The 14,296-nt window shown below is 45.5% G+C and overlaps 1 protein-coding gene across 2 annotated transcripts in view; it reads left to right on the top strand.

Annotated features, from left to right (window-relative positions):
* Window positions 1–14,296, top strand: part of Rnmt (RNA guanine-7 methyltransferase) — a 31,245-nt gene that overhangs the window by 2,612 nt on the left and 14,337 nt on the right. For both annotated transcript variants that reach the window (XM_055070746.2, XM_050177978.3), the window contains exons 3-7: window positions 622–753; window positions 2,441–2,565; window positions 6,933–7,114; window positions 12,220–12,387; window positions 12,793–12,910. In XM_055070746.2, the coding sequence (XP_054926721.1) occupies window positions 622–753; window positions 2,441–2,565; window positions 6,933–7,114; window positions 12,220–12,387; window positions 12,793–12,910 (725 nt within the window). The remainder of the gene's footprint in view (window positions 1–621; window positions 754–2,440; window positions 2,566–6,932; window positions 7,115–12,219; window positions 12,388–12,792; window positions 12,911–14,296) is intronic.

Below are 14,296 nucleotides of genomic sequence, written 5' to 3'. Positions count from 1 at the left end.
TTACAGCTGCATCAACTCTTTGCACAGGGTAGGTCACAACCCTCTGTTATAATCTTCAACCTATTTACTGCCAGGTGCCAAGATTCGAAGGAGTGTTTGTGGTGTTCTTTGTTTCAACCAGCAAAGAGCAGCGCTCTTGGCCACGCTAGTCCAGCTTGAAAAGCTCCCACTCACAGAAAACAAAATTCTTGGACACTGGGCTACATGGACATCAGTGTGAGCTACTATAAAGGCACAGCTGCATTCCCTAGGATACACTGAATTATGTGACAAATTGTGACTGTGCACCGTGTAGCATTGCATGTCTCAGTGGGACCTTGACATTGTTTGTGACTATGTGGCACCTCCACAGACAGTTCTTAACTGTTTGTTATTTCCTTTATTTGCTTTCTTTCTTTTTCTCCTACCCCTTCTTCCCTTTCCTGGCACATGGTACTAAAGCGGAGATATCCTCAGATTAACCTCCCTGTCTTTCCTTTGCTTTTATCTCTCTCTCGTTATGGTGTCCTAAAGTTAGAATCAGTCATGTGCACTTGCAGATAATTATTTGTATGATTATATGAATTGAATGCAATTCATGAAGATTTCTCTCTTAATAATTTTTCTCTAATGTCTTCACAGGCGAGTACATTGCCAAACGTAAAGAGGACAAGCCAGAGGACTCACCATTTCATGTGTTGGACCTCGGCGCTGGCAAAGGTGGAGACCTGCTCAAGTGGAAGAAAGGGGACATCTCGTACCTCATTTGTGCCGGTAATCATTCTCTTTTAAAATAAGATAAACACAACACAGAGGCAGCAAATGCTGCATTCTTGCAATTTCTGTTTACTCATCTTATGACCGCCGAAGTCTTATGTTATCTAATGTGGACTACTTGGCAATCTGACACGTGTGCAAAAGCTTTGCTCTCATAGCTTTCCCTTAAGCGCTGTGGGAAGTTTTCATTGCATACCTGCACAACTATGGTTATCTGAGGCGGTTTAGTCAGTACTCCCAGTCTCCCGTACAGCATTGGTTGGACGGCTCTTCAGAACTTAGCAGATGCACTCGTGGATGATACAGCGTTAATTGAATGCGCTTAATCAAGGCCTCGTCTGAGGAAACCCAATTGAAACCCAATATATTTCTCTGTAAAATTATTCAAGGAAGTATTTCTTGTGCAGGTATTTAGTGAACTTACACATTCCAGCGAGTCTGACTCGGCACTTTGAGCCCTTTGCTCACAACAAGCAAATAAAAGGCTTGCCTTTGCAGTGAATGCAAATACTGTGCAATAACCCCATCTTTCACTTAGATTTATTCCATTCAGGCTCTGCGGAGCTTTTAAGATGTCTCACAGATAGCCTAATGCTTACCGTGTGGCATGTATGTGTGTGTGTGTGTGTGTGTGTATATATATATATATATTTTAATGTATGGTCACCTTGTTTGGGTCTCTGTGTTTATTGACACGCAATTGTACCATTGTTACTTTGCGCCATGCTGTTGTGTCGTGAAGTGTGTGGCTTCTCAACCATGTGGCGCTAAGCAAGTTAGCTAAGACTTACCTGGTTATGTCATGTGCCGACGTTACATGTACAAGTGGGCAAGGTACTTAAGCACAGCATGAAATAAAGGGAGAGAGTTCTGCTTCGTGCTTTTCACAAATCACTGCCTCGGCGGCTTTGGCGCAGTTCGGCCAGCCGTGTATGCCTCTTCTCCAGCAATGCTTCCTGCTTGTCAACGCAACATTCTGGCGACAAGGATGACCTCTCGCTACGTTGCTGCATTCTGTTGTCTCTTGGAGCAGTCTCTTTACTGCTTGCTCCTTAAATTTTCAGTTTTGCCGTATGGCATGAAGTCTAATGTAATTTCATCGACCTCACCCTTGCCAGTTATGCCAGCGCATGCACCTGCTGCTACGCCACCACCTTTCCTTGTTACGCCTGGTCTGCCAATACTTTGGAACCTGTGGAAGCTCATTTTTCTCACATTCCTAGAGGCTGTTGATGGAGGGACATTTCTGACGAAGTGGCACGAAGCTCTTTTGCAGAGCACGCCAACACAACACATACATATGTAACCGTAGCGGTGTCTTCAGGCACTATAATGAAGACATACTTGTATGCATGCATTCCCCAGATTTAGGTGCAAGTTAAAGAGCCTTCGGTAGATAAATTTAGTCTGGAGTACTTTACTACACCATCTCTCATAACTTCTGTGTTGCCTTACGACGTTAGACCCCACCAGTTGGTCATTTCACAAAGCGAGGAGTCACTGCCCCTAAAGTTTTTATGCTGTAGTCATGGCATACAAACTCTTGCAACATTACTTTTCATGTTCGTGCATTTTGCTTGCCTTTATTATGCACAATCTATACTACACTTTTGTTTATACAGGGCTATCTAAACTGCATATTTTGTGCACCCGTCACATTGGAAATGTGCAACATTCTTTCCAGACATAGCAGGGACGTCACTGAAGCACGCAGAGGAACGTTTCCAGGAGCTCAAAGAGCGGCACCGGAGGCAACGGGAGCCAGGGCGCATATTTCAGGCTGAATTCATTGAAGCGGACTGCACCAGGGTGAGATGTTCTTTCTTTTTTTTTTTCATCTTTCTTCCACCCCCTCCTTTCTATCTCTCTCTCTCTGTCAAAATGATAGAAGCACATAAGAAAACTTGCATTTTATGTGGTTGGGCCTGTGGCATGGGTTACATGATTTGAGAAGCAATCACGCAGATGCAGTGCTACCTATAGCACTGCCAAGTTCATTGAGTGCAACAGCTGTCGACATTGACTTTTGACACCAATTCAGGAGCGGAACTACAGTAAAACTTCGTTAATTCGAACTTGGTTAATTCAAAATCCTGAATAACTGAAGGTTTTCTGCGGTCCCGTATTTTGCAATGTAAATTTGACCGGATAATTCGAACCGGTGGCCTAGGCCAACCCGGTTAATTCAAAGATTTGGGGTGCTATGCGGCAATTCCCGATCCCCGTTTCACCGTAAACCCGACGAAACGACGGCCATTTGGAGCCGCGAGGCGATGCCACATAGCAATCACTGTTATTTATAGACGAAGCGCCCGACCCATAGTACTGCTAGCACAAAAATCAGTCCACGGTACGCCCCGCGCACTGCCAAAACGCGCACCTGCAGAGAAGACTTACTTCACTGCAATGCAGCGGGCATACCAGTTTTTGTCAAGTGCTCTCGTTCTCCACTCCGCACGCTCCTTGCAGTCACAGTGGTCGCAGCTTCAGCACGTGTTCCGTGCCACTGCCACTGGATGTCGTTCGCTCATCCTCTCTCTGCGCCTGCGGCGACGTGTTTGCGCACAGCGCCGTCTGCGCCGTTTCTCTTTGTGCGGTGGTTAGGGGTGTTGCGGCTAGCATGGTGTTCTTTTTTTTTTCTGAACTGTGCAGAAGTGCCAGTGAGGGAAGGTGCCAAAGTATAAGACTTTAACGCTGCAGCAGAAGTTCTGCTTGATCCAAGAAGCGGGTAAGAACACGTGTTCCAAGTTCCGAGTTGACTGAAAGGCAGAGCGTGCCCCTCTCAACGTCGTCCACAATATTGAAGAACTAGTCGAAGGTACTGGAGACCTACAGCAAGACGTGTTCTTCGAAGCGGTCGCGAGTGTGGGCTCCCACGTACGAAGGTGTGGAATCAGCTTTACTTCGCTGGCTGCAGAAAGCAAATGCAGTCCACCTTCCTGTTAATGGAACTATACTGCGGGAGAAGGCCAACCAATTGGATGTACAGCTTGGGCATGAAGAGTTCAAGTGTAGCAATGGATGGTCTGTGGCAACCATCCATTCTGTGGCGAGAGGGGCAGCGCAAATGAGAGCGTCGTCGACGACTGGAAGAAACACACGTTGGCTCCGTTGCTTAGCGAGTACAGTGCAGACGATGTGTACAACCTTGACAAGGCGGCCCTTTTTTACAAGATGCTGCCCACAAAAACGTTCGCAGTGAAGGACACAGCGGTCAAGGGTCGAAAGCAGGCAAGAAAAGAATTACCGTGCTTTTAGGCGTGAACATGTGTGGTAAACACAAGCTGCCACTACTCGTAGTTGGAAAGAGTGGGAAGCCTCGCTGCTTTAAAAATGCATGGCTGCTGCTAAGGGATGAGCTTATCTACGGGCACAACAAGAAAGCCTGGGTCACAAGCGCAATATATGAAGACTACGTTTGGCAGCTTGACCGCAAGTTCACGGCCACAGGCAGGAATGTACTCTTCATTGTTGATAATTGCCCGGTGCATAGTGACATCCCACACCTGAAAGCTATCAGGATGGTATTTCTTCCTCCGAACACCACGTTGATCTCGCAGCCAATGGACCAAGGCGTCATTCACCGCACGAGGAAGATTTACCGCCACCACCTGCTCAAGCGCATGCTCCTTTGCTACTACAACAGCAAGGAGTACTCCATCGACCTCCTCAGGGCCATATGTCTTATTGTGTATGCAAGGAAGCAAGTGGAACCCACTTTGATCATGCAGTGTTTTGAACACGCTGGCTTCTCAAAGGAAAGAACTGTCGAAGCTGATGCTGACTATTCATGTGCACTTGATGAAGAAGGAGCTGAGTATTGCGACTGCATCAATGCACTCTGCACAGAGGATAGCGAATCCGGTGCAGTCGGCTTTGCCGAGTATCTGAACTTTGAGAATGATCAACAAACGTGCTACTCAAACTTGGAGAGTGAAGCTACTGCTGATGTGACCATATGCGATGACAGTGACGATGCTAACGAAACCTCCTGAACACCCGCTCTCGGGGAAGTTATCAGATCGCTGAACGTTATCCGCAATGGAGATTCTCAAATGCTGCACGTAGTTGGCCAACTAGAAAACATGACCCTTAGAGCCTTGAACTACAGGGCACGGCAAACCAGCATCTCTGATTACATTAAGTAATCCAAAGATTGCCGAATAAGGGTAGCGCATTCCTGCAGCGAAATTTTTTGCCTGGGTTGCATTTATTGTGTGTTTGGTTAATTCAAAAACCCGCTTAATTTGAAGATTTTTTGCGGTCCCAATGACTTCGAATTAACGAGGTTTTACTGTACAAATAATTGATATAATGAAGGTTGTAAAATCGACAATTTGCTTCGTTATATTGAAATTTCGTTGTGTTGAAATTCGACCTTCTATGCAAATAAGTACATTTGCCGATCGATGTTGTTTTAACGGATGGGGCCACAAGATTTTCCGAATTATCAAGCAATTGAAAAGACAAATTTTAAAGTGAAAAAAATTTTATTTTGTTGAATTTGAGAGTTGACGACGAAAGGTACGTTTTCATGCCACGTCGACGATATCTTTACATCAGCGGTATGAATTCAGCAAAGCCAGCTACACTTTCACGTTCACTCCTTTCCTGCGACTTACAGTGTCACCTGTGGTGGGATGACGCTATCATGAAAAGCACCGACAGCAGGCAACAAATACTTCGTCTGCCTCTCACTTCAAAGAGTCACCGAAATTCAAGATTATGCAATCTTCAGTAGTAAACGCATGGGAAGACAGCGCACATGATGCCATGCAATCTTGACGCACTCACTCTTTCCACGCATGGCAGATTACTTCAGAAAAAGGGTGCGCGGTCTGCATACGGGCTCAGCCACGCTGGCAGCCTCACTAGAAAAGGAGACGCGCATCAACCTGCACCCCACTCCCCTCCTCACGTGCGCTTAATTGCGTTACCGTGAGCTCATGTGTGAAAATGGCACTCATCGAGCCGCCATTCTTCTCGGCTCGCCCTCGCACACTTTATCTCGCACCCAAAGCATACAGCGTGCGTGGTGCAATAGGATTTTATTGCACTTGAGCTGCTTTATACAGAACATGATGCTGCTCTGCTTCGGTGACCACTTTTGGTCACGCAGCGCGTGATTTGAGAGGTGCGTTCGCAACAGCCACTTGTAATTCAACAATTCTGCGGCTGCAAAGGTTTCCATTTGTTGTCTCGGTATTTCATTGCGACGGCAGTGAAAGTTCGTTATATTGAAGTCGTGTGTAAACTTACTTCATTACGTTGAGGTCCTAAATATGTGCGTTCTATGAACAAGAAGTCATGAAAAGTGAAATATTCCATTATATCAAAAATTTTGTTATATCGAGGTTTAACTGTATATCGTCAAAGGGCTCAAAGCATACATAGTAACAAACAAAAAACAGCAAGGCAATCGTGACAACTTACCAAGTTCTTGTCAACAACTATGTAGGCGGGAAAAATATGATCTTGTCGCAAAATTTGAGCATGAAGTATCAGTGAGCGCAGTACTTTCTTGCAGCTATATAGTACAGTGGACTCTTTTTAAACAGAACCTCAAGGGACCAGGGAAATTAATTCCATATATCAAGAGTTCTGAGAGACAAAGCTTAATACAATTGCATCAATACAAAACCAACCAACCATGAGGATGGTGTTCCATGTAAGCGGCAGTTCTGTTTAAGCTATTTCCGTTTATCAACATTCCACTGTATACCAATAAAGAGAGAAAAAAAAACAAAAGACATGCAGATCATTGTGTTTTAGGAAAAAAAAATGCATGATACAGTGAAATCATATGTGACAAAACATTTTTGAACAGTTTCTTGATTTGACGAACAACTGCTAGCTCCGGACACGATTAGCAAGCCCATGTGTATACATTTCAGTTGTGTCAGCTTTCACTAGAATGAACTGGGGCCAAATTCACAAAGCCTTTTGTTTGTAGGAGCTTGCCATTGGCCAGCCTCCTTCAATAGTATGATATGTCCGACATCAAGATTGACTGACACGTGCTCCTATGAACAGACTTGGTGTAAGGACTTTTCTTTGTAAATACAGGCTGAGTTTCTCGAGATACCCTGGCCTACGTTTAAGTGAAGTTTTACTGCAGTGAAGGCTATTGCGGTACGCACGCACAATGTGCTGATGCTGTGACTTCCTGGCTGCAGGTGCGGTTAAAGGACCGGTACAAGCATAAGGACATGACACTGGACTTGGTGAGCTGCCAGTTCACGTTCCACTACAGCTTTGAGAGTCTGCCACAAGCCCAGTGCATGCTTCGCAATGCTGCTGAGTGCCTTGTCCCTGGCGGCTACTTCATCGGCACCACGCCTGATGCCAATGACCTCGTGTGAGTCTGCATCTATGTTCCACCATTAACTAAACCTGCGACTTCCAGGCATTCTTGGTGTTTCCACCCATTTTGTGCCAATGTTTCTTTTTTTTTTTTTTTTTAGTGCATCAAGTCCAGTTTTTAAGGGGGGATGAGGGGATCGGAACTAACTTTTTCATTTTTTATCTTAGAGTGATGAAATTTGGCATACAGGTTCGAAATAGCATCAAACAGACAGCTGCAAAGTTTCACAATCATATCTTCAGTAGTTTTTATTTTATCATTATTTATATATTGCTCACATGTTGCTTGCTCGTGGAAAGCCTAGCGTGACAGCAAAATGGGTTATGGGTCTGTAAATGTTTTTAATAGTTACTAAGAAGTATAGTCTAAGTCAAGATTCTCTTAATTTCTTTTTAAATTTCTCTGCTCTTCTTCTAAACGATATAGTATGCACCTTCTCTTTATGTTTAGAATGTATCATGCTCCAATTATTGTGTAATAAAAAAATGGTGAGCCTAAATGGTAAATCTGAGACTGTCTTGACATAAGGCACACTTCACCAATTGCAGCAAAACAAACAGGATTAAAATCCGTGCTCCCATTGCCGTGCTATGCTTTCCACGAGCGAGGTGATAAGCTCAAAACAAACTTTTGAGAAAACAAGCCTCAAAGTTCCATACTGGCACACACTGTCTAGAATGCTCCTGCATTGTAGAATTTGGTGTCCTTGGCAGCAGGTGACTTCTGCTGGCTGTCGGCTGCACCCAAGGCAGAAGTTCGACAGAACTATGCAGTCCAACACAAGCCCTGTATGGAAATCAATTATACAGCCTACGCCGGTATGGGAGCTGTGGCCGCGTGTCAACCATGTGCCATCATACACTACTGTAATGTTCTTTGAAAATGTTGTCTCCATTTCAGTGTACACCTTTTTCACTGCCTCTACAGCATCTGTGAAGATGTTGTGTGCAGCTGCCGCTGCGGCAGGCTTGAAAGTCTTTTTGAGGTGCCCATCATATGTTTTGTGGTGTAACCCACGATGCGAGACATTCATGGTGGCCCAGAAGTCATTAAGAGCAGTTGGTCCTTTCCCAATGCTCTTTATTGCTTGCATAGCTCTGATGTTGACCTCGAAAGCTCTAGAGCCGCTCTTCCTTTGTGAGGACCACTCAGACTGTAGGGTACTACCACAGGAAATGCATGAAAGTACCATCTTCACAGCTAGTCCCAGTTCAGTCTCGCGGTGCACTGCTAGGCCGGGCTGCTGACAAGTTGGGCAAAGCGGGGAACCAATCAGCGAGTTCAAAGCAGCAACTTGAACAAGCATAAACTCCTCTTCTGGAGGTGCGGGAATGGCATTTTCCTGTGAGCCAGTCAGCCCGAACTTGCGCTCCGTTGCTGAAACCGCGCGAAGCGATTCGCGAACTCTCGACGCTTGCAGTTCTGCAGTTTCCGCGGACACAAATCGTGTTTCCAGGTGAGCTTGAATAGTGCGACGTTCACTGGGCGAACAGTCAACACTGCGATGAGCGGCAAGGTCGGCCGCCGGCGCATCCGCGGCAGCGAGCGTGCGCCCGCGTTGCAGCTCCGTCGAAGCGCCGGAACTCGTCGATGGCATGGGACTGCCTTCACTGGCGGTTGTTGGCTGCGGAGACATCTCGGCGTTGAACGACACACCGCGGAAGCGCGTCTCCGATGCTCTGCAGTCGGGCGGCGATGACCGCTGCAAGCTCACTCCGTAATCTGTGCTGGACGAACTTGCGACGGGACGCTCGCGTACGGCGAGACTCACTGGCATGTCGATCGTCACCGGTGAAGTAACACTGCGCCCGCGCTTCGACGGCAAAAGATCATGGTTCGTCTCACTATCGCTGGCTGGTGCTCGACTCGGCGCAAGATCCCGCAGCACGTTGGGCGAGAGATCGCACAGCACGTTGGGCGCGTACTCCGCCGATTCTGAACGGACGCTCGGCTCGGCCGAACCACCTGCTGACAATCGCCGCTTCTTCCTTGCTGTGACGGGCTTGCGTTTCCGCTTCCCGTGGGCATGCTTCGTCCGGTACTTCTTTTCGAACGTGCGCGGATCCATTGCACGTGGCCGACGTCCTCGAAACACAAGAGAAGGAAAGTCCAGAAAGGCTTCCCAGCAGCGGACAAAAGCAGACGCTCCTTGCGCTCCTTGCCTCGGCCGCCATTATGGCGCGGCGTCGACCAATGAGGAGGCGCCTTACAACGAGCCGCGGCGCAGAGCCAATCGGGGCGCGGCAGCCATTGGCTGCTCCATGCTGCCACTCTCCTGTTTTTCTTTTTTTGTGCGCTTGCTGGCTGGCAGGGAAGGGCTGGGACAAAGAGTCAAAGAGTCGGGCTTTCCAACGATACCAAAATGGCGGCGCTCCGTGGCGGGAAAGCCGAGCAGTCGCGCGTTGAACTTCGCGGCTTTTTCGCGATTTCGGGCGGATTTGTGGACGCCGGCACCGACAAATATATTTATTTTAAGTGCTTAGAGTTTGTTTTTCGGTGAAATATTTCAGTACAAGATAGAAATGATGCTGTAGATTCTGAAAAGCGTACTTTTCAAAAATCGATTTTTTTCGCGAAAATCGCGATCTGATCCCCGCTTCCCCCCTTAAGTAAGACATTAGCAAGGCTTTAGACTGAAATTGTAGTTATTGGTGATATGTTGCTGAACATCTGTACAAGGTGTGCTGATCTGATTATTCAAGCAAAAATATTAATAATGATGATGAACAATTTGACCTCTTCGTCGCTGTCATTGTCACTCGAATGTGGCTTGTTGTCCATGTCAAAGTTCACAAGAAGCTCTTGAATTTATGCACTATTAAAAAAGGCCTGATGGCCTTCCTGTTCTGGTTTGCCATGTTGGAAAGTGAGCTGTGAGCTGTGAAATGTTTTGTTGCTAAAGATGGTTTTACATTCAATTCTAAAATAGCCAAAGTCTCAACTTGGCAAGTCTCAAGAATGTTTACTAATGAAGAGAAAATGAGACGGCAACCCGATTGTACCCAAGCAGTTGCTACAAAGGAAACCAATTAGCAAGTCAATTGGCAAACGTCAAGAACATTTACTGTGTTAAAACTCTGCTAAATACAACGAAATATTTCAACATTCATGATATCACACTGACATACCGGCATTTTGGTGCTAAGTTCAGTAACTGGAACTTTGACCTTTGTTTCTCTTCTAATATTCAACCTCTTACTGTTAAGTCAATGAAAGTAAAGTTTGGGAAGCATACCTGATCACTCTAAACTGATTTAATGTTTTTCGTTTGTGTTGCTTTAAGCCATGTGATGCTTAGATAATGCTTAACCTTACCGCAGCACCGAGGTAATTGTATTGACAAGTCATAGAAATGAGGCATAACTCCTTCAGACTTCAGAAGTTTCAGCACACATTCTTGCATCTTCACCGCTATTGAAAGCATACGAGTACAAAACAGATTAGGAATATCGAATTCTTCTGAAAAAGGTTTCACTGCATGGACAAAAATGGGCTCGACACCTCTCCTCTTAGTATTATCAGAGTCCTCTCTGGTATTATGTACTCAAGGGGCCGGAATTCCACATGAATTGTGCTAGGAATGCAACAAGCCAATCCCGAAATTTACCTAGTGCAAATCATTACTGTCAAAAACATGGAACAAAAGGAGAGTGCCAGCTGTGTGACGACGCATACTGTAGTGTAACAGTAAACATGCAGACGTATGTATACTATATGTAACTGTTTTTGTTAACATTTTATAGCCCAGGTCCAATCAAAAGTGCTTTAACCCTTCGAGGGTAAATTGCTCGAGGGTAATGGCTCGGAGATAAGCAAGTCGGGTTGCGCGCACTGGTGCATGGAAACACAATCTGAAATTTCTTATTTTTGGGGGGACCTTACATTAAAGATGGCAGCACTTCTCAGCAACCAGTGGTGTCTAGTATGCCTGGAATAGCAAACACAAGATTGACGTCATACACGTACGTCAAAAACCATGCACGACGGATCAGCAGCTACGTGTTCTCCAAAAACCCTCAAAGCGTTAAGACCTATGCAATGCATTTAAAACATTCATATTTTTGTTAGTGATTCCGAAATTGAGGCATTTTTGGGGGGCGAAGTAGTGTGTATACAGTGCCTGAAAGGGATGAAAACATTACAAAAGCCAAGCTGGGAGGACGGCTGTCACTTTGATGGCCCCTTTATAGCTGTTTCATTTTCTGCTCGTTCTGTCACCTTTGGCTTTTAGAGGGTCTGACCACTAGCCAGACTCATAGCATTGGAATCCAGGAGCAGTCTTGAGTGGTTACTTTGTTGCAATGCTCTAACCTCACAATTTCAAATTTTGCATTTAGCCTAAGCTGACTCAACCTAACCTATTCTAGCCTAATACCTGTTTCACATGGGTGAGCTTAATTGTCTAAGACCTCAAGTTTCTCTATGCCATTGCGACCTAAAGCTGGTTACATGTGCAATTTCGATGGAACACCATGATGATGATTGCTGCAATTTGTGCAGCAAGTTTCTCTCGAATCGTATTGTCAAAAATGAATATTTTGCAAATAAAAGCACTAGAAATGCCACTGAAACAATTATTAGGCATGTATTATGTAAAATACCTTTAGTTGACCTCAGAATTGTGTCATATGAGTGTGCAGGCATCCATGTGCGTGAGCCATGACTCCTAAAATTGTGAGTTGTTGTATATATATATATATATATGCATATAGTCATGCCGTCGCAGTCTCTGACTTTGGTATCTTCTACTGCGATCCGCAGTCCACTGTCTATTGAAAGAATAGTGAACTAAACCTGAAACTACACTACAGCAAAAGTTGCGTTAAGCTTTAACACTATTAAGTATGTATCTTTGGTCTGGCGTCCATGGCATTGAACTTTAAGGAATTAAGTAATTGAGGTCATTTTTTTGTACCCCTGTGGCACAGGTATAACCTAACCTAAACCATGCCATATTTGTATTTGTGTTACACTGGCCAGAAAGTGATGGCGGTCTTTCAGTCCTAACTCTCTTGTCGTTATAATTGTTACAAACTTGTTTTTCATCGTGCTATTTTTGTGCGTCATGCAATTCGTTCACTCTTTCCCTCTTATTTCAGCCGCCGTGTGCGAGAAGCACCGGACCTCAAGTTTGGAAATGATGTGTTTCACATTGAGTTCCACGGATCCAAAGACGCGCTGCCCCTGTTTGGAGCGCAGTACGATTTTCACTTGGAAGGTGTGGTTGACTGCCCCGAGTTTCTCGTAAACTTTGACGTCCTCGAAGAGTAAGTGATGCTGTCATGTCATAGCCCTGTGTGCATTTGGGTTGACCGAGAAAGTAATGCACATCTGTTTATTTGCTTGTTTTCAACTGTGGTAACAGCAAACGGGCTGAATTGCTTACATTACTACCGGAGAGGTTGTAAGGTAATGTTAAGGAAGACAGAGAATCGTCAGGAAGTGGGAAATGGAGCCGGAACGAGCAAATTTCTCATCACAGATGTTTATATATGTAAGAATATTTACGTAGTGAAACTTTCACGCTGCAGCACTTTACGTCAAAGAGTCTCAAAAAGTTGTAATTGTTGGAAATTTAGGGCCTTCAATGCGGCCTTTGTTATCTATACTGTTTGGTTTAGGGTATCTATGTGTGGCATATTGTTATTCTCCTCTTATTTTTTTCCCACCAGGATGGCAAAGGAGTTTGGCCTGAAACTAGTGTATAAGAAGCGCTTTGAAGATTTTTTTGACCAGTTCAAAGACGACCCTGAGGGGAAAATTCTTCTGCGCAAGATGCAGGCCTTGGAGGTAGTTTACCCATTCTGATTTCTCTCTCTCTCTCTCTCTCTCTCTCTCTGGAGGAGCTTGATTAATTTATTGACTGATTTTAACATCCGAAGCCAATGCTATGACCTTGAGAGATGCCATATTGTGGGGTTCTGTGTTAGCTTTGATTACCTCTGGGTGGTACCCAACGCAGAGTATGTGAGTGTTTTTGCATCCTATTTGTGGTTGCATTTCTTGCAGCTTATTAAAGATTACGCTTTTCATCCGCCCCATTCCCCTGCCCTCTATTCAACCGAAGTTTTCGTTGCAAACTCCTTCAGACTTTCCTGACCAATTAGGTGCTGCTGTCTTGCCAGATAGATCGCGAGCTAAGGAAAAATTAATTACGTGCCTGATGGTGGGGATTAAACCTTCGACCTCTGGTACAGCCACCCAGTGCCCTAACCATTCGACCACAATCACACATATACTTCTATCAGCACAGGTGGACGAGAGCAAATGCGCGTGCGCCAATTTCCTTCACAAAGACACAAAAACGCAGGAATGAAACGGGCATATTTACAGCTTTTTATTAATCACTTCACAAAAACTTCACTTCACGTAGATTCCAAGATGTGCATTGGATCTGCATAATTTTTAAATATAAGTGTTGCATTTTGCATGGGAGCAGGTGCACCTGGTAATTAATGACAGTGCTTAGTGAGACCACACGGGTGTGCGTGAAGTTAGTGGATGTGAAAGTGGTATTCTCGCCTCTGTCTTCAGGCAGCCACTCAAACTCGCATGACTGCGGGCTTGCTTGCGGTAATGCACGCTTGGTCGCAACATGCTTGATTGCGAGCATTCTCCCGATCAAGCGTCCACAAAGCAAGGGAGGGAAGAACTGGGAGGCAGGTTTGCAGATCTCCTGTTCTAGTGCAGCCGCAGCAGCGCTTGGCTGTCAGCACGGCTGAGCGCATGGGCAGATGGCACGCTCTTTTTGAGATGTGGTATGTAGTGTATGCAAAGAACAGACGTTCCGAGATTCAACTGAATGGAGTTCTGGGGTTTTACATGCCAAAACCACGATTTGATCAGGAGGCTCGCTGTAATGGGGGACTCCAGGTTGGTTTTGACCACCAGAGGATCTTTAACATGCCTCCAACGCACGGCACACAAGCGTTTTTGTATTTCTCCCCCATCAAAATGCGGCCACTACGGCTGGGATTCGATCCCGCAACCTTGTCCTTAGCAGTGCAACATCATAGCCGCCAAGCCACTGGGGCGGGTACTTTCCGAAATGGCGTGGCATCACGTATGCTGCTTGCCGCACGTTTAGTATTGGAGGTTCCGCAATCTTGAGTTTTGGAGAGGCGTTGAAGCCGACAGGCAAACGAAGCATTCGCTTCCAGCTGCTGGCGTTTTGCA

Source organism: Dermacentor andersoni, chromosome 5, assembly GCF_023375885.2.
Source record: "Dermacentor andersoni chromosome 5, qqDerAnde1_hic_scaffold, whole genome shotgun sequence".
NCBI classification, from domain to species: domain Eukaryota; kingdom Metazoa; phylum Arthropoda; class Arachnida; order Ixodida; family Ixodidae; genus Dermacentor; species Dermacentor andersoni.
Note: the sequence above shows the minus strand (reverse complement) of the source record. Positions and strands in the feature narration are given on the sequence as shown.